Below are 24,259 nucleotides of genomic sequence, written 5' to 3' on the forward strand. Positions count from 1 at the left end.
AAGAGTATGTTATTTTTATTGACAATATTTTTAACACTAGGTTGACAGATTCTCTTTATTATCACTTTAGTCATAATCTTTGAAACATTTTAATTGTCATTGAAATCACATTACATATACCAATAAGACATTACAAACTAAAAAATATGAAAGAACAACAATTTAAGATACAAAAAATAATATCGATGGTAATTTTGTCATTCGGAAAATATCGATATATAAATATAATATCGATTCTTCTTTTCGCAACCCTATTGTCTTTGATAACATTATCAACAAATCCACATGGCTAACAAGACACGGTGCAACACAGAACTTAACAACCCTTCGTTAATCGTTTAATTTTTTTGTTTTTATTCGTTGACGAAACTCTAATAGAGTGTAACCTGTGTGTTTGTGAAGTCAATTCTAATTTTAACTAATAGTTAAAACAAGCCGTGTTCAACATGCCTACCCCCGATCAAATTTTAATGAGAAAAATAAAAAAGCGCGAGAAAAAGAAGTTACAGCTTATTAATGCAAAAATTAACGGTGATGCTGAAGACCATGCAGGTATTTACCGATATCTATTTATGTTCTATCTTACCTATGTGTTTGTGTTACTTTACTGTCATCTTAAACCAATAAGTACCTACTAAACAACCTATTTAGTTACCAATGTATGTTATTTTGTTCTAATACCATTTCAGAAAATGTACCAAACACAAAAAGGCAAGCAAAGAAAAGGTCACATGAAGAAAATGAAAAAGCAGTATCTAAAAGTAAGTGTTTTATGTAAAGATTTGTTAAAAATATACTACGAGTTAGTAAAAAAAAGACTAACAATATCAGTCTATGTATGTTTACATTTTTAAAATACATTATATAGTTTTTTTTGTCTATTTCAATACATATTTTACCTACTGTATTGATTACATAAACTTGCCTGAATATAATTATTGAATACTGAATTATATTATTGGGATGAGACTTCACCCAACTCCAGTTTCTGTAAAGAAATACCTAATATTGGTTTTCCAGAGAAGAAAAAGAAGGTGAACCGAGACATAGAGCCAGAAGAATCAGATAACAGTGAAGCTGAAAATGAAGAAACGGGTAGTAATGCTGAAAATGACACAGACGGTGAACAAAGTGCAGAAAGTGATTGTGGTAAAGAAAACCAATGTAAGTATGATAATTAATATCAATATTTCTCTTGTCACCTTGATTTCTAAAACTATTGATCACTTAACTAGTTATAATGCAATAAAAAAATCAGTTTACCCACATTAAAGAAAACAATTTGAGAAAAGAGCTACTAGTTTCTAGTCACAGAAGGACTTAATTTTTCCATCAAAGTATGCTAGTGAACTGTTATTTTTTTAGTTAATTTAGTATGTCTCACAATAGTTATTGTAAAAATACTCCTAGCTCTCACATATACTGTTACATTACATTTTACTCCCCCAGTTGTACATTTGTGGTCAACCCATTATACTATTTTATTGTACTGTATGGTTATTTCTTTAATTTTTTTACAGTGCCAAATTCCAGCCTAAGACCCGGTATATTATCCGTTTACGAATTCTCTGCACTGGAAGGAAAGGTTTGTGAACAAACTCTCAAGAGTATCAAAGACATGGGGTTCACTATGATGACAGAGATTCAAGCCAAAACTATCCCTCCACTACTTGATTTAAAGAATGTGGTGGGTGCTGCTAGGACGGGATCTGGCAAAACTCTAGCTTTCTTAATACCAGCCATTGAACTTGTTTATAAACTTAGATTCAAACCTAGAAATGGTACAGGCGCAATTATTCTGTCACCAACGAGGGAATTGGCTATGCAGACATATGGACAGTTAATGGAATTGATGAAATATCATCGCCAAACTATTGGTTTGGTGATGGGAGGTGCTGACAGAAAGAAAGAGGCAAGAAAGCTATTTAATGGCGTTAACATATTAGTAGCAACACCTGGTCGATTGTTAGATCATATGCAAAACACACCCAACTTTATCTACAATAAAGTATTTTGTGTTGTGATAGACGAAGTTGACAGAATGTTGGAGATGGGCTTCGAAGTAGAAATCAAACAGATCCTAAATCGGTTACGACCGGAGCGTCAAACAATTTTGTTCAGCGCCACTCAAAGTAAAAAGTTAGAGGCCATAACATCTGCCTTTTCGGTGGGAGATCCACTTTATATAGGAGTCGATGATCATAAAGAACAAGCTACTGTAGAGTCTTTACAACAAGGATTTGTAATGTGCCCGTTAGAAAAACGCTTGTTGATCCTATACTCATTCCTAAAGAGGACTAATCATAAGAAAGTCATGGTGTTTTTCTCCACATGCAATTCTGTCAAATTTCATAATGACCTGTTCAACTATATAGACCTACCTGTTAAGTCTATACATGTAAGTATCTGAAGCAATTCAATTAAAATTTAATTTTAGCATTCTTAATGATTAGTGTTTATTTTTGTTTAATTCTATCTATTTTTATTTCTTAGGGAAAACAAGAGCAGTCGAAACGTACGACGACTTTCTTCCAATTCTGTAATGCCGAATCTGGAATACTGTTATGTACGGACGTGGCTGCCAGAGGATTAGATATACCCGCCGTCGACTGGATTGTGCAGTATGATCCTCCAGATGATCCGAAGGTATGGTTGTCTCTGTGTTTTGTGATGATTTTTTAACATTAAATATGCTGGGAACTGATTTTAAATAATAAATTGGCGAAGTAGCTTAAAACGATTTTAATATTCATATTTCGTAAATTGGCGAAACACATCTGTTACCGAAAAATAACAAAATTCGCAAGTTTTAATATAATAAATGTTTGGAAAATAACAATGCTGGAACTGATTTTAAATAATAAATTGGCGAAGTAGCTTAAAACGTTTTTAATATTCATATTTCGTAAATTGGCGAAACACACATGTTACCGAAAAATAACAAGATCCGCAAGTTTTAATATTATAAATGTTTGGTTATTGTTATTTTCCGGTGATACATCCATAGTCCATACTATCATTGTCATAAGCACTGACTACATTATGTTTTTTCAGGACTATATTCATCGTGTAGGTAGAACGGCACGTGGTCTCAGAGCAAATGGACATGCGTTATTGTTCCTCCGCCCTGAAGAGTTTAACTTCCTCCACCATTTGAAGCGAGCCAAAGTTGTACTGAATGAGTTTGTATTTTCTTGGGACAAAGTTATCGATATTCAAGAGCCGGTTAGTAACTTACAATAATTATTTAACTTACTTTTAATACTAATAATCAGTAGATTATAGTATATTAGTATTAAAAGTTTTTATCTTATATATAAAATTCTCGTGTCACAAAGTTAGTCTCCAAACTCCTCCGAAACGGCTCGACCGATTCCTCTGAAATTTGGTAAGCATATTGAGTAGGTCTGAGAATCGGCTAACATCTATTTTTCACACCCCTAAATAATAAGGGTGGTCCACCCCTCAAATTTTTTTTTTCATTTTTTCGACAATTTTTTTTTTATTTATTTTTTTATGATACGATATTCAAAAATACATACAACCCTAAGTTTTTGCCCTTCTATCACCAACCCCTATTTTTTATTAATCATTTTAGTAATTTAATTAATTTTTAAAATTTTCCGCGCTTTTACTCTGGATACTCATTGGCCAGACTATATCGGTGTAACTACCCAGTGAACAACGCGGAGTGGGGATGAGACCGAAGCCGGTCTCCTGTTTCTCTCACTCCCTCCACAGTTGTCGGCCATCATTAATGTTTATGTGTGTTTATGCATCAAACTTAGTAGATCAGGTCTTTCTCAATATTCGAGAGCCTGTAAACGCCAGAGACAAGTTAGATCTCAAGAAACTGAGGAAGAACATGAGGCACGTTTAGCTGCGAGGCGGGAATATTATGCTGAATTGGTATCTTCGGAAACAGCTTCGCAAAGGAGCGAATTGAAGGAGACCAAGTTGTATACCGGTCTATAAATACAGTGGTAGATCAAATGGATGTTACAAATTACCCGGTTGAATTTTTAAACTCTCTCGCTGCACCTGGACTCCCCGCACATAATATTACTTTAAAAGTAGGCATTCCCATAATGTTGCTTCGTAATTTAACACCCCTAAGCTGTGCAATGGAACTCGGCTAAAAGTAATTGCACTTCGAAGTAATATCATAGAAGCCGAAATTCTCACGGGTTGTGGATCTGGTGAAGTAGTATTTATACCACGCATACCGCTAATCCCAAATCATTTCCCATTTCAATTTAAGCGCGTGCAGTTTCCCGTTACTCCATGTTTTGCGATGACCATTAACAAGTCACAAGGTCAGACACTTCGAGCCGCTGGTGTCGATCTTAGGACGAGCTGTTTTTCACACGGACAGCTTTATGTGGCTTTCTCGCGTGTCACTAGCTCCGATAATTTGTTTGTATTGGCTCCTACAGGTAGAACATCAAATGTGGTGTATAAAGAAATTCTTTAGGCTTATTGCGATGTATTTCGACGTTCGGTATGGTGGAAGTACAAAGTGTCCTGATCAACATATATGAGAACTGGTTATTTAACTGGCATGCAACACCTTCACTTTAAAAACATACGGAAATGACTCTATTATAATAGTTTTTTATCTTCTGTTGGCGCATTAACATCTCTTGGCGAAACGGAGTTCGCGGGCACCAGCTAGTAATATAATATGAATATAATTTTTCGCCATATTTAAATATAAAAATAATATGCCACATTAAAAGTGTTGAAATATGAACGCAGTCCCTATTTATTAGTCCCTATTTATCCGATAGTTTTCATTAAAAAGTCTAAAAATCACATAAAAATAATGCAAAATTAATCTGTAATAGAAAATATTTTAAAGTATTAAATTCATCACACTTTCTTCCTTTCTGGAGAAAAGATACAAATTTTGTATGCATATTGTATGTTTTACCTGCTACGCAAGTTAATTTAATTATTTTTTTCATGTTACAGCTAGAACAACTGATATTAAGAAACTCTTCCCTGAACCAGTCAGCTAAAGACGCTTACACGACTTATGTAAGAGCATATGATTCTCATCATCTGAAGAATATATTCGACATCAATTCATTGGATTTAAACGCGGCCGCAAAATCCTTTGGTTTCGCAGTTCGACCCTATGTTGACCTAAAAGTGGCCAGCCTAAAACCTCAAAAGAAAAAAGAAGACCGTAGACAGGGTCAGAACAAATCTCGAAAGGCACCATCAAACTTTAAACAAAAAGGAGAAAAAAATAAATTTAAGAGGCAACAAAATAAAAATCAATAATGTAAAAATATTAAACTATTTAATGTAAAAAATAGTAGAATATCTATTAATAAAATAAATTTATTTTAATATTTTTTGTTTTATTACTTTAATCATGTGTTTTGCTAGGGGCACACTTAATGAGATTTACAAAGTCTCAAATGTTGCAGCATAAGTACTCTCTTAGAAAATGTATGAAATGTAGTTTGCAAGCAATTACGATTCACTCGCGACAAAACGGCTGGCTGGATCAGTAATGCCTAAAATACTAGCGTAATGTGAACTCAGCATAAGATTCTGAGACTCCATGCCACCTCACCTAGAGCGGTAGGAGTAATTTGATTAATTAATCAATATAAGAGTAGTAATTTAATAATAAGTATTTATTTATTTATTAAATAACAGAGAAAAGTATTAGCTAATCGTAGAAGATTCGACTAATTTAATCAACTAACTCTTGACAACTGAATATGACAGCACTAAATATTTATACTCTGTGGCCTGCCGATGAAATTGACATTTGATGTTTGACGTTGACGTATTTCAAAACGTGCGTTTCGTTCGTGTGTGTCTCGTATTTATGTGAATTTATGAAATCAATAAATAATTGAAACAAACCGTATTCAATATGCCTACACCTGAACAAATTCTTAAGAAGAAGAATAAGAAGCGTGAGAAGAAAAAGTTAAAGCTTAATAATAAGAACGAAAATGGTATTACGGAAGATAAAGCAGGTAACATAACCTCTAAAAACTCACATTGAAATGTTATTTTCCTAAACTCAGGACTTTTATTTTATATTTAAGCCTAATATATTAATGTCTTACTTATACTTACTGCCTATTTACATTATATGCAATGTAACGCCATGTACAAAGAGTTATTCATAAATCTGTAAAATAATAAAATAACATGTGTTACAGTTTTTTATGCAATGGTGTTATTATTCTTAGAGGAGGTTATTATGTTATAATTATGGAGATTGCACAACTAAAATGAAATACACAGTCCCTAAAATAAACCTAATGCATGTGTACTAATCCATCCCTAAGACGACCCACTGACCAATTATATTTTTTTTATTTTGTGGCATGGCATTAACATTTACGCGTATTATACGGTATAGCCATCATGATTCTTTATAGTTTCTGGATTTGCGGAATGCTCCAATTTAGTTTCATAACTAGACAAAATAGTATTTTAACATATCATATAAATCATGTTTTCTTATTTGAGTTTATTACATTTCAGAAGCTGAAGCTGTAACTAACACAGAAAAGGTAGTAAAGAAAAGGCCACATGATGATGAAAATACAAAAACAGTACCCAAAAGTAAGTGTTTATTGAGAGATATTTTAACATTTCCTTGTTAAATAAATATAAACTTTATAACAATGAGGTTTAAGTAGTATTTATTTATTACCTTTGTTGCTTTTAAAAGAAGTTTGTCATAAAAACCCATTATAGTATTATCACCTAAAAAGTTGTAAAAAAAGTAATATCAACAAACTAATATTATGGTAAGTGTTACATTTTCTTTAATAAATCCCCTGAATTTTGTAGAAAAGAAAAAGAAGGTGAAGCAAGAAGTAAAACCGGAACCGAAGCCTGAACCTGTAGAAGAAGAAAGTGAAGAAGATGACAGTGACACTGAAAATGTAGAAAATGAAGATAAAAATGAGAACAGTGCTGAAAGTAAGATTCATTCTTTGTATACATTACCACATAATAATAAGTACAAGTAACATTACTAGCTTCTGCCAGCACCTTCGCCGGTGTTTTCAGTGGGATAAAAATGTGCTTATGTGTTATTCCAGACCATAATCTATCCCGATTTCTTCAGTAGCTTTTGTGCATTTGATATTTCTTTCCACCTGCTTTCCTTTGTAATTCACATGAAAACATTTGATAGGTGCACATTACATTTTAGTTATTGTTGACATCTTAAAATCAAGGGAGCATTCTATCAGAGGGTTGCTGTGAGCCACATATAAAGTCTACCCATATGACGAAATTTAAAATCTTTTATAATTATAACATTATATTAAACATTTTTTTTTTGCAGTGCCAGGTTCCAGTCTATGCCTTGGCATATTATCTGAACAAAAATTCACTGCGCTAGAAGAAAAAGTTTGTGAAGCAACTCTTATGGGTGTCAAAGAAATGGGCTTCACAACCATGACAGAGATTCAAGCTAAAGCAATCCCCCCACTACTTGAAGGCAGGGACCTAGTGGGTGCAGCTAAGACAGGATCTGGCAAAACTTTAGCCTTTTTAATACCAGCTATAGAACTTATCTATAAGTTGAAATTTAAGCCTCGGAATGGTAAGTTATTTGAACTTAATATGTTATTAATTATTTTCTATTTCATTTGGTAAAGATTACATACAATATTACACTTATTTTTGATGCATTGTGTGGGGTTGGCGCGGTGGCTAGGCAACTGGCTACTGTGCAACATGTAGCAGTTTTGATTCCTGCACACAGTAACTCTTTTGTGATCTACATAGTTATTATTGTTTCTGACCTGGGTGTCATGTGCATGTGAGCTTGTATATTTGTAAACACGCCCACGACACAGGAGATATTACTAGTTTGGGGCAACATTATTAAAAATACATTAATTCTTCCTATATTTTTCTCACAAAATGTAATGATGATACAAAGGCGAATGTGAAAACTGACTGTCATATCTCCAAGACATTTGTAAACATCAACACGAGAGTAGTGTGAGGCTCCGGTGAATAACTGTCGAGGCACCTTTTGTGTTGTTGTCCATCATTTGCTGCGGAGTTTAAAAAACGGTTGTTTTGTGAACACAGAATGGATATCTGAACTTTTAAAAACAAAGCAAACTGATAGAAATGTACTTGCAGAATAGCTAAAGAGGTTTTGTTTCTTTTAGGCACTGGTGTGATCATTCTGTCTCCAACAAGAGAATTGGCTATGCAGACATTTGGAGTGTTAATGGAATTGATGAAGTATCATCATCACACTTATGGTTTGGTGATGGGTGGTGCCAATAGAAGTACAGAAGCCCAAAAACTTTCTAAAGGTAAGATTGTCCCTCATTTTTTTTTTTTTATTATTAGACTAAGGGTCAAAAAGAAAATTATAAATCGCCATAATCAGGCTCACGCCTTGTATAGTAGTTAGTAGTTATGTATTATGAAATGTTGCAGATTTTTGTTAATAATGTTTATATATTTACATTTTAGGTATCAACATATTAGTGGCAACGCCTGGCCGATTATTGGATCATTTGCAAAACACACCTGACTTCTTGTTCAAAAACTTGCAATGCCTTGTGATTGATGAAGCTGACAGGATATTGGAGATTGGTTTTGAGGAAGAAGTTAAACAGATCATTAGACTGTTGCCAAGTAAGTGATAGAGATTCTCAGTAAAATTGTTTCCTATGTAACAAGTTCTTATTTTATATTTAGACTTAAGTAAACTAATAACCGGAGCTGTGGACTACCTAGCGTAGTTTTTCAAACCGGAGCTACGGCTACGACAGATTAGCGTGTTCAAACAGACGAACAAACTCTTCAGCTTTATATATTAGTGTAGATAGTCTAGATTAACTCGTTATTGCCCTGGGTTATAGAAAACATTTCCTATATAACAAGTGATTATCCCCCTACTAAAATTAAGTAAGTTCTGTTCTTTATAAAATTGAAGCTCATATCCTAACTTTTATGAAACGTTTTCCTTTCAGAAAAACGCCAAACAATGTTGTTCAGTGCTACGCAAACTAAGAAAACAGAATCTTTAACCGCATTGGCAGTGAAACAAGAACCAGTTTACGTCGGAGTTGATGACCACAAAGAACAAGCCACTGTTGAATCTTTAGAACAAGGGTATGTATAATAACCATGTAATGATGATGCAGTGTCTTCTATTTGCATTCCTTATACAAATATTATTTTATTCCATCCTAGCTATTCCTGTGCAGTTTCATAACGTGATAATATAGATAATCGAAACGAGGGCGCGTTCGGCGCTCTGGTTGGTTGGTTTATTCGAACCGGTCAATCAAAGCGCTAAACGCGTTCTCATTTCGATAACGTTAAACGTAAAACAAACTCATATTAAAGTGCTTTGCTGAATTGATTGGCTTGTTTTTTTATAAAACTTGAGACCTGACTAAAGTGGAAATATTATACAATAAACTCATTCCCTAGAACATGAGACGACTTATAAAAATATAGGTGTACATATTTCTTCCAAGATTTATATTTACATGTTATTAACTTTATACATCTTTTTCACAGATACATAGTATGCCCTTCAGATAAACGCATGATGGTTCTATTTACATTCCTGAAGAAGAATAGAAAGAAGAAAGTGATGGTGTTCTTTTCAACTTGTATGTCTGTGAAATATCATCATGAGCTCTTCAACTATATTGATTTACCTGTCATGTCTATACATGTAAGTATCTGTTATAGTTATAACGCTGGCTTAAGGTAACCATAGAATTCAAATACTACAAACATGTTTAGTACGCTAGTAAGTCTTGATTTCACCATAGCCAAAGTCTATATGCATATTTTACGACAGATACAAACTTATGCACGAAACAAGTGATGAAATAGGCCATTAATATTTGCACTAGCTCTTTTTTTAACACCTTCACTGCCAACAAAAAACTGTTAAAGGCTATTCCTCCACTAGTATCGGACAGCGTTGTCCGACATGGCGTCTAAGGTGTTACTACTAATTTAATTAATTCTATCAATATTTGTTTCCCAGGGAAAACAACAGCAAACAAAACGTACGACGACTTTCTTCCAATTCTGTAATGCCGAATCTGGAATACTGTTGTGTACGGACGTGGCTGCCAGAGGATTAGATATACCCGCCGTCGACTGGATTGTGCAGTATGATCCTCCAGATGATCCTAAGGTACAGCTACTTTTCTATTTCATTATATGTAGTACACATAAGCTGTCGAGTCTTTGTACACCATATTGATTTTTATTCTTGCAAGATTCTCATTATTTTTGTTAGTTCAAACAAGAAATAAAATTGAATAAATATGAGAATCTTTGACTGTGCGATTGAGACAGTAGCTGAGCAACTGGCTGTCGCGCAAACGCGGTTTGAATCTGTCGCGGAACATTTCTTTGTAGGATCTACCAATTTTTGTTCTGGATGTGTGACCTGTGTGACCTCTTATCAACAGCCAACTCAAAACCAAGACCAACCAATGTTTTCTGAGACTACTTAAATTGACGAAATTATCTTATTTCAGGAATACATCCATCGTGTAGGTAGAACGGCGCGAGGACTTGGAACGAGCGGTCATGCATTGTTGTTCCTCCGCCCCGAAGAGCTTGGCTTCCTCCGGTACTTGAAGCAGTCCAGAGTCACACTCAATGAATTTGAGTTTTCTTGGAGTAAAGTCGCCGATATTCAATTGCAGGTTAGTAATCCACAACAATGAATAATTTCACATATCAAAAATTATATTTATAAATCAATCGACGAGTATGTATAGAGAGATTGATTCATGTGAAAGGTGATGAAGCAAAAGCGTATATTATGACGTTCCATTGTCTCAAGCGTTCCGTATCATGAAAAATGTATCTGTTACTATTTAAATTAATACCTTTTTGTATTGTTTCAGCTGGAAAAATTAATATCTAAAAACTATTTCCTGAACCAGTCTGCTAAGGAAGCGTTCAAGAGTTATTTGAGAGCATACGATTCTCATCATTTGAAGACTATATTCGACATTGACACTATCGATTTGGCAAAGGTCTCCAAGTCATTCGGTTTTACAGTGCCACCAGCAGTTGAGCTGAAGGTGGCTAACAAGGGACCTCCTCAAAAGAGGAAAGGAGGTGGTGGATACGGATACTTCAAGTCTTTGAACGCCCCAACAAACTTCAAACAAAAAGCGGAAAAAACTAAAATATACAGGCAAAAAGGAAATAATAGGAAGGCGTAGGTTAATATAAATAAATAAATCGATTTTATTTATGTATACATTTGTTTTATTGTAATAAATTACATAATCTAAATAAACATGTCGTCAACAATGTTGTAAATACTTATCACATTTCAATGCTCTATTTACAATAACCCTACTCGTATACCTATCTGTATGTACACTTACTAGTAGGTACCTATATCTAGACATCGGTACAATTTATAATCTCATAAGATTACAAATTGATAAACCATTGTTAGGTACAAAATCTTGTATTCTTGATGAGGCTTCTTCCATTCTCGGAAATTCATTTCTTATTCGGTACTGGGAAGATACAGTTAAGAAAATAATTATGTATATTTTGTATTATCTTGTTATATGTTTTGGCGGCAATTTATCTAGAGTGATATCATTTCGGGTGCACTGAGATTAATTTTAAGAGCTACGTGTTAACAAACATGTAGGTATAATAATGCAATTTATTTTACGCCAATAAACTGCCACGTGTTTTTATTTTTTAAGTGTATATCTCTGATTAATGTAACAAGAGTAACTTAACATTTCGGTTTGAGCTACGTCTGAGAAAATAATTGTTTAGTTAAAGTAAGATAGGTAGGTAAAGCTATTTAAAAAAGTTAAAAATTTTGATTAACTGTGACTGTAGTTACGTGATCATTGAATCACGAAGACAGCACAGTTGGTACGTCGCTGGGCAACCAGCAACCGCGCAACGTGTAATTCCCGCACGGAGCAACTCTTTGTGTGATCCATAAATTGTTATTTCGGGTCTCGATATCATTTGTGTCTATGTTTGTAAACGACACAGGAAAAAATCTAATGTGAGGCAAAATATTTAAAAACATATAGACAGTATCTATACAATCTACTTCTTTTTAGAAAGGATACAAAAATCCACGTGAGGCTGTTCTTGAAACCCAAAGGCCTTTGCAGCTAATTTTAAATCCAAGGAGTTGATATCAAATATCTTCTTCAGCGGATGCTTCTTATAACATCTGAGAAACGATAGGTACGCCTTTCTTGCTGATGTCTTCATTACTCCATTATTCGCTATTAAATCTTCTAGCTAGAAAGTAGAAACAAATATACATATAGACAAAATGCTTACAGCTAATTTAACAAGCAGGGATTGAGTATGAAATGTTAAACCAAATTCATCCTTATCAAAGTAAAGTACACATTCCTTTTCAGATAAAAACAAAAGGCTTAATTTTGTATTTGACAAGATTCGTGCGTCCAACACTGATTTTTATTTAGGAAGGAATATGTGCATTAGTTTGTGGAAATAAGGTTGAATTTGCTGTCACATGCAGTCTAAATGTGATGTAGCAAAATCTGGATAATTTAGATTACACCCTTAGAAGATTGTGTATGGTATAAAAACGTTTGGAAAGGCTTACCATCTCTTGAACTTCATTAGGAGGTTCTCCAAAAGTGTATTTGTCTAAAAACACCTTTTCTTTTTCCAAAAACTTGATAAAGTTCTCTTCTTCTGGTCTTAATAATATGACTGCATTCCCTTTATTATTGAGTCCTCTAGCCGTGCGACCAACGCGATGGATATATTCCTAAAAGATAAGATATCGGTGAAATAGTAAACATGCCAATCTAGGCTTGGTTTGGCTATGAAAATAGTAGGTAGGTACCTAAATGTCAACATTCTGTAATGTTAAGAGAAGAGAGGGAATGAATGACCCATGCTTGCAACGTGCCCAATTTGTGTTCAACTGTTTATCAGTCGCAGTTTTATTGTACTGTTGATAATTCAAATTATACTAATAGCCGCTGATATGGCTCGTATACTTGTATCGTAAAACAGGCTTCCAGTTAAAAAATCTATTTTTATTTCTTTTATCAAGATACAACATTGAAAAATGTAGCAATATTAAGCGCTAAAAAAAAATAAGACCGAACCGACAGAATGGTGTTTAGTTTGTATGTGCGTCGGTCGTAAAAAGAAGCATCATTTTCTTCTATGCTGGCGAAATGTTAATAAAATGGCAGGGTGTACCAAAGTCGGAGACCTGAAGTTGTGTTTCGTTCAACCATCGAGAGCCAGCAATATCCTCAATATTCCTTACAATTATATTAAGTGGCCTAAATGCCATTTCTAACATTTCACGGCATACCAAAATAAACCTTAGATGATGCAACAGAATATCTAACGCTTAATGATATTTGAGAAAGATTTCCTTGAGTGTGTCATGTCCAACATACCTTAGGATCCGAAGGTGGGTCATACTGCACAATCCAGTCAACACTGGGAATATCCAAGCCGCGTGCAGCGACGTCAGTACAAAACAAAACCCCGCTTTGCGCTTCAATAAAATTGTGATACGCTTCTTTCCTCCTAGCTTGACTTTGCTGGCCCTAAAAATAAATGATATTGAAAATAGAAATAATACTGACGTAAATAAACATAATGATGATGAAATTAAATATAGGTAGGTTCTATTGTAGGTATACGTTATACGTATAACCCCCACCTTTACCAACCCCCATGGTGTGTAAATGGCGTAGCCTTATGTAACATTGGTGTTGGTACTAATGAAAGTTTTTTATGGTATAAGCTGGTAAACGAGCAGATGAATCACCTGATGGTAAGCAATCCGCCCAAGGACACCCGAAACACCAGAGGCGTTGCAAGTGCGTTGGCGGCTTTAGGGGTTAGGAATTAAGATTAATAAATAAAATATTAATAAAAAAATTAATAAAAAAAAGATAAATAAAAGGAAAAAGATAAGGAAGAATAGATTGTTGGGGAATCGGGGATTGGGAAGATTGGGGGGGGGGGGAGGAATTGAGCTTCTGGTATCCTCACTTATACATCGCAAGCAACAAAGTAAATAAGAATTAAATACTCACGTGTATACTTAAAACAGAAGCTTTGCAATGTTCTTGGAAAAATTCGTGATGAAAATCCACAGACCTACATGACGAGAAGAACACCATGACTTTTAGCTTTTTACTTTTCTTCAACATTTTGTACAACCATGCTATCCTTTTTTCTACTGGACAAATATAATACCTGCAAAAACAACATCAGTCTAGTATTTGTTATTATAACTACTCTAGACTTCATTGATACTCAATAGATAAGTACTAAGTACTTAAAGTTAACTGAATAGATGCGGAAAGAGCGACAGCCGCTTCGCTTTGGGTAATCAGTAAATATAAATAAACAAAAATTCCACATGTTTACCACATGTGAGTTCGTTTTAGTGTAGCATAGTGAATTATAAAGTGCTTATAAAATGTCTGATGTAATGTAATAAGTCTCCTTTTAATAGAGGGTGAGTGCTTAACACCAAGTATAAATCCAGAATTCCAGACTTTTTACTTATTTCTTGCAGGAAACGAACCCGCAACTCGTTACGCAGCAGTCGGTTACCCTGCCAACCCGCTTACACGTCAGCGTTATGCAAACGATTTAGCTATCAAACATCACGTTGCGATCAATAGGAGTCGAGCAGCAGGTGAAACCGCGCGGCAGTAGCACAGAATACATCCGCTATACAATGTACACCCACTTTTCACCATTTGTGTTTTACGACCAGTCGGCCAACGAGACAGTCAGTACCTAGTCGTAATACATATAAATAGGTATATTTACCCCTGTTGCAATCCCGTCACTGTGGATGTTTTGTTATCAGTCACAGATACTAAAATTGGATCACTTCTCAATGCCAATCTAGCGAGATTCTTGACATTTTCGCCCATAGTAGCACTGAATAAAACTGTTTGTCGTTTTGCTGTAATAATAAAATTTAAATTAACATTTAAATTTACATATTGAAAAAATATAGATACAACTTGGACAATATATTGAGGCAGGTGTTTGAACAGTTGCTTCAAAATATTGTTAACTTATATTAATAAATAATTCATAAACTCTGAATCATAATGTAATAAAATTCGATAAAATCTGAAAAGGTCGAACATTTTCTTCATTGATGCCTTTAAATAACCAAAACAATTTTGAAACATTTGTCTGAGGTTATCAGAAGCCTAATTACCACCTCTTCCCAAACGCCGATTCCCCAACAACCCTTTAAATAGTAAGTTGTTCCATGCTGGAATCGAACCCGCTACTCGTGGCGCGATTGCCCAGCCACCATACCAACCATGAAGTAATTATATTTTTATACTAATGAGAACATTAGAAAAAACACAGTCTGACTTACTTGGTAACAAATTAACAATGCCAGTTATGTGCTTCTGAAAGCCTGCTTCCAAAAGTTTATCAGCTTCATCCAACACTAGACACTGCAGTTTGTTGCAATTAAACTTTTCAGTACTTTGCAGATGGTCTAATAACCGACCTGGAGTTCCGACTATGATGTTTGCACCTACAACATAAGATATAGATAAAATACAGCAAAGAAAAGTGTATACAGAATCTCACTGATTCATTTATTAATATTTTACTGAAATAAAGTCATGCATCTGGTTTAAGTACAAGCATGCATAAGAAACTAGATCCATTTGAAGGATATTTTACATTAGCCAAATGGGCAGAGAATGTAAAATGTTAGAATAAACACTGTATTTTTAAAATATTTTTTATGATTGCTCAATAAAAAGGCAATGAATAACTAATTCTCTGAATCTACTAAAGTTTTTGAAAATTAGATATAGTTATGAATAAATTAGCAAAACATGTTTCATGAATATAAATATAAAATTCTGATTTGTGTCGGCGATATAAAATGTAAAAAATAAAAATATGGTACTCTATTGTCACATTAATCCCGGAAGGGATAGGTACTGCGTACTACGGCATGTAACGCCACTGAACAATGTACATTCCACCTTTCACCATTTGTGATAGATGTCTCATGTAATATCCGAATAAACATTATATTGTCAGAAATGCCACTGTTCAATGTATACCTTTCACCATTTATGATAAAAGTCCCATGTAATAGGGAGTGTGCCTATTGCCATAAACTAGGGCACAGTTCCAGTCTCCATGCTACTACTGAGAAATTTTCAAAAGTCTGAAAAAGCCCAGTAATACTTTGCCCAACCAGGAATCAAACCCAAAACCTCTGACCCAGCAGTCATACTCGCAAGCCTATTGACTACCTCATTGGCTAGACCAATTGGTCTAGCCAATGAGGTAGTGAAAAGTTTAAAAACATAGAATAAATAAATAAGTAAAGAGCAGTTGGGTAATAACTCACCTTTCTTCAATTTTATAATATCTTTAGCTCTTTTCTCACCTCCCACAATAAGGCAATGTGATAGAGGAATGTTCATTAGAAGTTTCTTCAATACATCAGATGTTTGTAATGCTAATTCTCTTGTAGGTGATAAAATTATACATCCAGTGCCTGGTCATAGAAAGTGGTAAGTATTTAGTAATATTATATTAGTCTGCAGTAGTTTTTACTTAGATTTTAAAGAGTTTATCATACCTTAGAGACTATAGTATTTATAGAGGTAGGTACATACCAAACATATTATTATCTTTTATTATAATGGTGTAAATGAGTGCAGAAAAAAGAGGATTAGTTAGTTATGGGATTTGCAGTAAACTATAAACTAAAAATACTACTAATCAAAAACATGTACCTACTGTCTCATGTTAGCATATCCACTGGTATGGTACTTATGCTATAAACTGATTATGAATGATTCAACGCAAAATGAGTTCTTACCTCCTTTAGCAGACCATTTTAACTTGAGTAAATTATCAACAACTGGTATTAGGAATGCCAATGTCTTTCCGCTGCCCGTTTTAGCCGCACCAATAAGATCTTTCCCTTGCAGCAAATGTGGTAGAGCTTCAGCTTGAATACGCGTTGGTTTCTCCATACCCATTGAATTCAATGCTTTCAATATTCTGCTGTCTACTTTTCCTTCTAACATTGAAAAAGAAGAACGCGACACTATTTGATCTACATCCATCTTTAATATTCACTAACAGGTATCGAACAAAATTAAATAAAAACGAATATTTATCACAGTTTTCTGTCACAAATTACAATTTATTAGTCGTAATATTGTGCTTCGTGCAATTGCCATGTGTATTTGTTTACGTTTTTAGAACACAATGACATTGACACTGACAGCTACTTATGAAACAATCGATTAAGACGAATGTCAGGAGGAAACGATCCGAATAATCGATTACTACATTCCTATTACTGATTTTATGTATGATTCAATATAAGAAATAATATTACCGTTCCAACACATTTCTGCGTAATGATACTACAACATGTTATATTAATTCAATACCTAAACTATCTCAAGTTTTTCTTTACAGACACATATAACGAGTCGAATTTTTAAATCGATTGTATGTCATATCGATTATGAATTATTTACATGTACCTAGATATGTTGAAAAATGATTTTCAATGCAGTTCTCAAATTTTAGAGCGACATTTAATTATGTGCTTTTGCTTACAATTTTGTTTTTGATGATTGTGAAGTGTGTTAACTTGGAGTATGAACCTATTTTTTTTCCTTTTAAGTTGAATCATCAAAATAATTAGTCTTAGGGGAAAACAGATACTTATATAAGGATATTAAGGCACTTATGCACCTTTATGACATCAGTTAATAAAAAATAATAATTATGATCAATAAAACACAAGGTAATATTAAAACAATAATTTTATTGATCACTCACAATGTTTTGTTCACTTCATTTAAAAATTTATTCTTTCTACTTGAACTAAAACAGCCTTGCATTTGAGGAATGTGAGAGAAAATAAAGTAGGTATGATGTTGTATATTTCAGTCTTTACATCAAAACACTGATGAATAATCTTCCAAATAATTGCCACTTCCACTTAAACAAAAATAAATTTACTACTTGTTACTCATCTACTTTATCATGATATATATTAATTTTATTGATTTCCAGTACATTTACGTTTACTATTTATACTCATGTGTATTCGCAGTGTGATTTGAGACTTGTCCTTAAAGAAACATGATAATGGATGACTGATTTATATTTGTAACTTAGTGTTAAACACATCACATACAAGTGCGAAAATTTAAACACTGAAATTATTAAAGTTCATCGTGTGATGAATGCTGTGCAGAAGGGCTGGATTCATCACAGGCTGCAGGTGTACTAAACTCCATTTTGTATTCACAACGGAAAGGTTCTGTGACGGACAAGAGTTTTGTTTCCAAACCACAACTGATATGTACTGTTGTCATTCGGCTAGGCCCGTTCCAGCAGGATACACCATTAGTATATTTCATAATAGCATATTTATTTTGATCTCCACCGGCCCATTCTCCCCAGTTTCCAAGACCAACTTCTGCACCACCATTCTTGGATTTTTGTGTTACTTTCTGGAAAACACACAATTTGTACACATACTCCTTATCCTCATATTCCCAACATTCTCCGTCTAGTGTGGCAAACTCTTGCTGCAGGCCATAATCTTTCTCCAGATTTTGTTGAATTTTCCTAATGTTAGCTTCTATTTCTCTAACTGTGCGTTCAGCATCAGTGTGTTGGCGACGTGCTTCAGTGGCCTCATCAACTAACTTTTGAGTTTCATCATCATAAACACTTCCATGGTCTGCTTCAGCTTCTTGTTCGTGTTCTTCAGTATCATCTTGAGGAAGGTCCAGATCACTGGCTTCATCATCCTGTCCAGGATATTCAGTGTCAAGATCACCAGCAGCCTCATCAGCATCCTCTTGTTCTAGTTCCTCATGTTCCTCAACTGGCTTGAACATTCCATCTTTGACCATCAGCAATGGTTTCAACAATGACCATGTTGTAGTTACAAATGTTTCCTTATCTACACTCTCATGTTCTCCAAAGAAGTATGTAAGTTCTTCTGATGCAAGGTTACCATCATGGTCTTTGTCAAAGACTTGGGCTGCAATTATTTCATCCATTGTCAACACTTCATCTTGGTTAGTGTCATATTTATTGAAGTGTTCTAATGCTTCTTTAATAGTCTTTTGCTTCTCTTCCTCTGCTTTCCTTTGTTTTTCCTGCTCTTCAGCCTCTCTGTATACTTTCAGAGCCTCATTCTCTTTAGCCTCCAGCATATTTTTAAGGTTTTCTTTTTCATCCTTCAACTGCACAGCCTCAGCTTTGTCTTTTTCGAGTTGTTGTAACTGTTCTGCCATTTCATTTCGCTTAGCATTTCCTTTTTCTATAAGCTCTAATCTTAGATGACTACCTGCTTTGTATAACTCAGCCATGCGTTGGGCTTCAGCTCTTGCCTCTCGGCCTAGTTCTTCGCAAGAGTTCACACATGTTTCACCAGATGCGTACTCGTCGGTACCGTCACAACAGTCGCAAACACCATCGTTGACTCTAGAACTTGGTATGTTTAGCGGTCGATGACCGGCGTTTGTACAATGGAAAAAGCCATTCAGGCAAGCCGAGGTGCCAGGCTCATCACTGCCATCAAAACAATCGCAGTAGTCATCGTTTACATAGCTGAAAGGTATAGTAATTGTTCCGTCGAAACAGGTGAAATCTTTTGTCGGCGAATATAGCGGTGCTTTCGAAAGGGAGACACCGCGGGGTCTCGGCACATCAGACTGAACGTAAGTGATAAAAGAACCAACTATAAAAAATACTGAATAAAACTGATTGATCCATGTAGGATAGATCATGATTAATTTAAAAATACACTTTTATTGCTAAACACCGGTCACTTACTAAAGTAAAATTGCAATAGATAAATAGAGAACGTGTAGAAGAATGACATGACAGCGCTGACGTTATCCGACCAATCAAAATTCGCCACAGTCTGCCATAAACAAAAAGTGAAAGATAAAAAATATTGTATAACGGCTATGATTTTTAAGTAAATCAATATTATCACGGTAAAAATAACAACTCAGCTTATTTCAGATAAGAATAATGTAATGTCTTGACTCTCGTATAATTTCCAATAAGAAAAGAAATCAGGCCAAGGCATAATTTTAAAGACTTTTCATTCGTTATTATATGAAATGAAGCCCACACTCCTATTAATAGTAAAATAACACCTATAAAGACAGCTTTAAGCTCCTATCTGCGATAATTCAGAAAAGATTTAATTTTTCCAACACACAATCACACAACACTCTCCTGGATTAAGATTTTGTCTATGTCATTTCCTAATGTCAATGATCTTACGTCTACGTCAATTATAGTGAATGTCAAAAACGCTTGGTAAAGTTTGGTTATTGCTGGCTTCTGTTTGTGGTTATAATTTTCAATAATAAGATCTATTTCTGTAATAAATTGCGTATTTATTCTGTTGCTTACTGAGATCGGACGTATGGTGAAGATATTACTAGTTTGTTATAGAGAATAATAGTTTAGCAAAATGGAAACCATACTAGAACAGCAAAGAAGTTACCATGAAGAGAGGGAAAGGACGATGGATGCTATGGTTAAAGAAATACTTCATAAAAAGACTGGGGTAAGTCAATCATTTCTAATTACACACATATTTAAGGTCATTGGGTATCCTTAGGGGCTAATACTAACCTATTGTTAAATACGTTTTACAGTATAACCTTTCGTAATAAAAATATGTAATTGGCTCTTCTCATTCTTCAATAACTAAATTGTATTTCTTGTTTACAGCACCGTGAAACCATCAATGCTGACCATCGATTAAAGAATCTGCATGATGTGAGTACTGAACATGACTGTATTAAGACACTTAACTGTTTTAATATTTATATTTTTATAATATCATTTTGTGTGATTACAAAGGGTAAGTAGTAACACTCATAAGTTCTAATGTTCTTATTACAGAGATATGTTGAGTCAACTATAAGGCTGAAGGAGTTATATGAAGACAAAGATGGTCTTCGTAAAGAAGAAATTGCAGCATTGTCTGGTCCCAGCGAATTTAACGAGTTCTATGCGAGACTCAAGCAAATCAAAGAGTTTCACAGAAAACATCCTAATGAGGTAATTTTGTGTATTTTGGTTTATTATTCTCCTTGGTTTTAGTAAAGAACTTTATTATTTTTTATTTCAAACACCAATTAGCGATTAGTTATTGTGTTGCTACTTACGCTTGTAAGTAATATCAACCTTTATTTAGTTATTATGCTTTACTTTTTTATAAATGAAATCTATGTTTTTTATTTGAATTACAGATCTGTGTGCCAATGTCAGTAGAGTTTGAAGAGCTGGCAAAATTGCGAGAGAATCCGGCTGAAGATTTTACAAGTAGGTTGATTACTGAACCTCTTACTTACTATAGTTTTAGTTTATTAAATGTATTTTAAGTCTTTAACTGCCATCAGAAAACTGTTGAAGGCACAATCCTCCAGTAACATAGGTCACCTGTGGCCTATGTGGCAGTTAACATGTTAATGTACAAAAGTCTCTTGTAAAAGAAGTGGTGTATAGTGTATAATTAATTCAATGTTCTTATTATAACTTGTATTGATCAATTTAATTAATTTGTCTGTCATTTCAGCTCCTGTGGAGTTTACTGATGAAGAAGGCTATGGAAAATATTTAGATTTGCATGAATGCTATGAGAAATACATCAATTTGAAAGGCATAGAAGTAAGTTTTTCTTATATACACATAGATAAGATAACTTTGAAACATTAAAAAAATCTTTGAAATATTTACACATACTGTTTTTATTTTACAGAAAGTGGATTACATCACATACTTGAGCATCTTTGACCATCTCTTCGATATTCCCCGTGAGCGTAAGAACAGTGAATATAGAAACTATATCAGAGTTCTTTTAACTTACTTGAAAGACTTTGTGAATAGAGTAAAACCTCTGCAGGATCAGGCACAGGAGATGGCGGCTGCCCACCAGGAGTTCACTAAGCAATGGGAAGCTGGAACCTTTCCTGGATGGCCTGTAAGATATCCTTCTCAAAACATAATAGAAACAATTTTATTTCTTTTAAATTTCACTTATTTATTAAGTTAACAAATTATCTTCTTTGGCCAACCTTCTTGAAGTTGGCATAATATCTTCCTAATTGGTTTTGCATAACTATTCAGTCTCATTACAGTCAATTTATTGTTTCTTTTGTGGTTGAATTCAAATGAAGTTTCGATTTGTAAGTGTTCCATTGAAAGTTTAGTTAAGTTTTGATTTTCAAATGATAGATTATCTTTTTCCAAACAGAAAGAAACTGGTGGTGCCCTGACAAATGTGGGAGCTCATTTAGATCTATCAGCTTTCTCCTCATGGGAAGAACTTGCCTCACTTGGTTTGGATAGATTGAAGTCTGCCCTCATGGCCCTTGGGTTGAAATGTGGTGGTACTTTAGAAGAAAGGGCACAAAGGTATGTAATTGTCTATTTGGTATTAAGTATTAATTTTATATTTTAGTATTGTATATTAATTTAATTTCTTTGTTTTAGATTGTTCAGTACTAAAGGCCAGACTTCACTGGATAAGTCTCTAGTTGCAAAGAAGGGTGGCAACAAAGCAAAAGCATCAACCCAACAAAGGCATAAAGATATTGCTGCTATTGAAGCTCAAGTTTACAGGTATTTGATTTAAGAGTAGTTTGTATACTCAAAACTATTGCTAGATATTCTGAATTCTCAGTAATAGAACATAGGCAGGAACTATTCATGCAACATGAGAAAAACTATGCTATGTATAACATGGCTCTCATAATGTAACTGCCGAAAATTATGGTTATGTTTAGTGTGGACAATAAAAAATGTGTGTTTGTAAAGTGGGTGTATGTAATAAAAAATGTGTTGTTAATGTTTTATGAGCTTTTAAAGAGCCATAGGTGAAATTGTTTTTACTGTTCTAGATTTGCCAACATCGTAAGTAGTACAAGAGCTGCAACTATTGAGAATGTGACACGTCGCGCAGCTCGTGCGGCCGGTGAGCGTCGTGATGACAGTGGAGACGAGAGTGATGCCTCCGCCGCGCCCGATGTCGACTCTGATGATGATGAAGTGCCATACAATCCCAAGAACTTACCTCTTGGATGGGATGGAAAGGTTTGTTGTAAAGCTTTGATAAGAGTTTTGTTATAGAATATATTAGGATGCCAGTACAGGCTAGTTGTAAGTCTTTTCTAAATAGACTTTGTATCTGTGTTGTGTTGTATGTCGAAAATCTATTGTAGTTTGATAGTTTGGAATAGGTTTATTTTGCTGTCATATAATCGTCCTATGTTAATATTGTAACTTGCAGTACTATTTTTGTAACACTACTTCTTTTTGCAGCCTATCCCGTACTGGCTCTACAAGTTGCATGGTCTGAACATCAGCTATACATGCGAGATTTGTGGTAACTACACATATAAGGGACCAAAAGCGTTCCAGCGGCACTTCGCTGAGTGGCGTCACGCTCACGGCATGAGATGTCTGGGTATACCGAACACTGCTCACTTTGCTAACGTCACACAGATTGAAGATGCACTAGCACGTGAGTATTTCAAATATTTTTTTGGTAAAGAACTTATAAAAAGCATTTACTTACTAAATGATTTTTCTAATTGATATTAATTTTTATTTCAGTATGGGAGAAAATCAAACATCAAAAGGAGAATGAAAGATTTGTTGCGGAAAATGATGAGGAATTTGAAGACTCGCAAGGAAATGTCGTCAATCGTAAGACCTACGAAGATTTGAAGCGACAAGGACTACTATAATAAGTTGATTGTGACATACATACTAATAGTACTTTTATTTCTTAGATAATAAAATTAAACCAGATTAAATATACCTACATTAACTTTATTCCTCTTTGTTTTTGAGCAATCAAATCTCCAGAAGTAAAATCAGCGATGAATATCCAATAATAAAGCAGTGTTCTTTCAACCAAGAAAAAGTGAAAATTAGTTTCCCCTTCTGAAATACGACATGACTATAAAAAGTCATGTCGTATTTCAATAAAATATGGCCCTAGCACTAACCCTGGGCACAGTTCAAGGTTTTGTGTATTGCATGCAATATTAGTAGTAAGGTGATAATACTATCTATGGGGGCTATTAAATATGTAAAGGGTTCAATTATTCGTTAACACATGACCTGTGTTTATTCTGCTCATTGTCCTTACAGCTCATGTCCAACTAACTACCCT

General features: G+C 34.4%; 5 protein-coding genes across 6 annotated transcripts; 3 read left to right on the forward strand and 2 right to left on the reverse strand.

Moving 5' to 3' along the window:
* Positions 1–260: 260 nt before the first annotated feature.
* On the forward strand, positions 261–5,360 carry LOC118269709 (uncharacterized). Its single transcript, XM_050707091.1, has 7 exons — positions 261–552; positions 690–761; positions 1,021–1,164; positions 1,521–2,398; positions 2,494–2,646; positions 3,055–3,225; positions 4,975–5,360. The coding sequence occupies exons 1-7, from the start codon at positions 447–449 to the stop codon at positions 5,287–5,289; spliced, it is 1,839 nt and encodes a 612-aa protein (XP_050563048.1). The 5' UTR covers positions 261–446; the 3' UTR covers positions 5,290–5,360.
* A 431-nt stretch (positions 5,361–5,791) lies between these two features.
* Positions 5,792–11,262, forward strand: LOC118269708 (probable ATP-dependent RNA helicase pitchoune). Its single transcript, XM_050707090.1, has 11 exons — positions 5,792–6,002; positions 6,520–6,600; positions 6,832–6,963; positions 7,334–7,594; positions 8,175–8,324; positions 8,488–8,652; positions 8,991–9,132; positions 9,547–9,706; positions 10,028–10,180; positions 10,530–10,700; positions 10,905–11,262. Exons 1-11 carry the CDS (start codon positions 5,897–5,899, stop codon positions 11,226–11,228), a joined length of 1,845 nt encoding a protein of 614 aa, XP_050563047.1. The 5' UTR covers positions 5,792–5,896; the 3' UTR covers positions 11,229–11,262.
* On the reverse strand, positions 11,252–17,260 carry LOC118269714 (ATP-dependent RNA helicase DDX18-like). Of its 2 annotated transcripts, XM_050707093.1 has the most exons (9): positions 16,892–17,260; positions 16,415–16,564; positions 15,413–15,577; positions 14,842–14,980; positions 14,094–14,256; positions 13,446–13,598; positions 12,629–12,796; positions 12,117–12,294; positions 11,252–11,534 (listed from the first exon to the last, which is right to left on the reverse strand). In XM_050707093.1, exons 1-9 carry the CDS (start codon positions 17,139–17,141, stop codon positions 11,518–11,520), a joined length of 1,383 nt encoding a protein of 460 aa, XP_050563050.1. In that variant the 5' UTR covers positions 17,142–17,260; the 3' UTR covers positions 11,252–11,517. The 2 variants fall into 2 exon arrangements, with proteins under 2 accessions (XP_050563050.1, XP_050563049.1); XM_050707092.1 differs by lacking the exon at positions 11,252–11,534 and having other exon boundaries at positions 12,094–12,294; positions 16,892–17,255.
* Positions 17,261–17,837: 577 nt separating this feature from the next.
* Positions 17,838–19,954, reverse strand: LOC118269710 (glucosidase 2 subunit beta). The gene has a single exon (XM_035584967.2). The coding sequence runs from the start codon at positions 19,839–19,841 to the stop codon at positions 18,261–18,263; it is 1,581 nt and encodes a 526-aa protein (XP_035440860.1). The 5' UTR covers positions 19,842–19,954; the 3' UTR covers positions 17,838–18,260.
* A 409-nt stretch (positions 19,955–20,363) lies between these two features.
* Positions 20,364–23,916, forward strand: LOC118272931 (splicing factor 3A subunit 3). Its single transcript, XM_035589670.2, has 11 exons — positions 20,364–20,638; positions 20,806–20,853; positions 20,980–21,138; positions 21,330–21,402; positions 21,656–21,747; positions 21,839–22,060; positions 22,334–22,494; positions 22,573–22,701; positions 22,980–23,172; positions 23,401–23,602; positions 23,695–23,916. The coding sequence occupies exons 1-11, from the start codon at positions 20,543–20,545 to the stop codon at positions 23,826–23,828; spliced, it is 1,509 nt and encodes a 502-aa protein (XP_035445563.2). The 5' UTR covers positions 20,364–20,542; the 3' UTR covers positions 23,829–23,916.
* Positions 23,917–24,259: the final 343 nt, after the last annotated feature.

Source organism: Spodoptera frugiperda, chromosome 30 (assembly GCF_023101765.2).
Source record: "Spodoptera frugiperda isolate SF20-4 chromosome 30, AGI-APGP_CSIRO_Sfru_2.0, whole genome shotgun sequence".
In the NCBI taxonomy this organism is placed as follows: Eukaryota; Metazoa; Arthropoda; class Insecta; order Lepidoptera; family Noctuidae; genus Spodoptera; species Spodoptera frugiperda.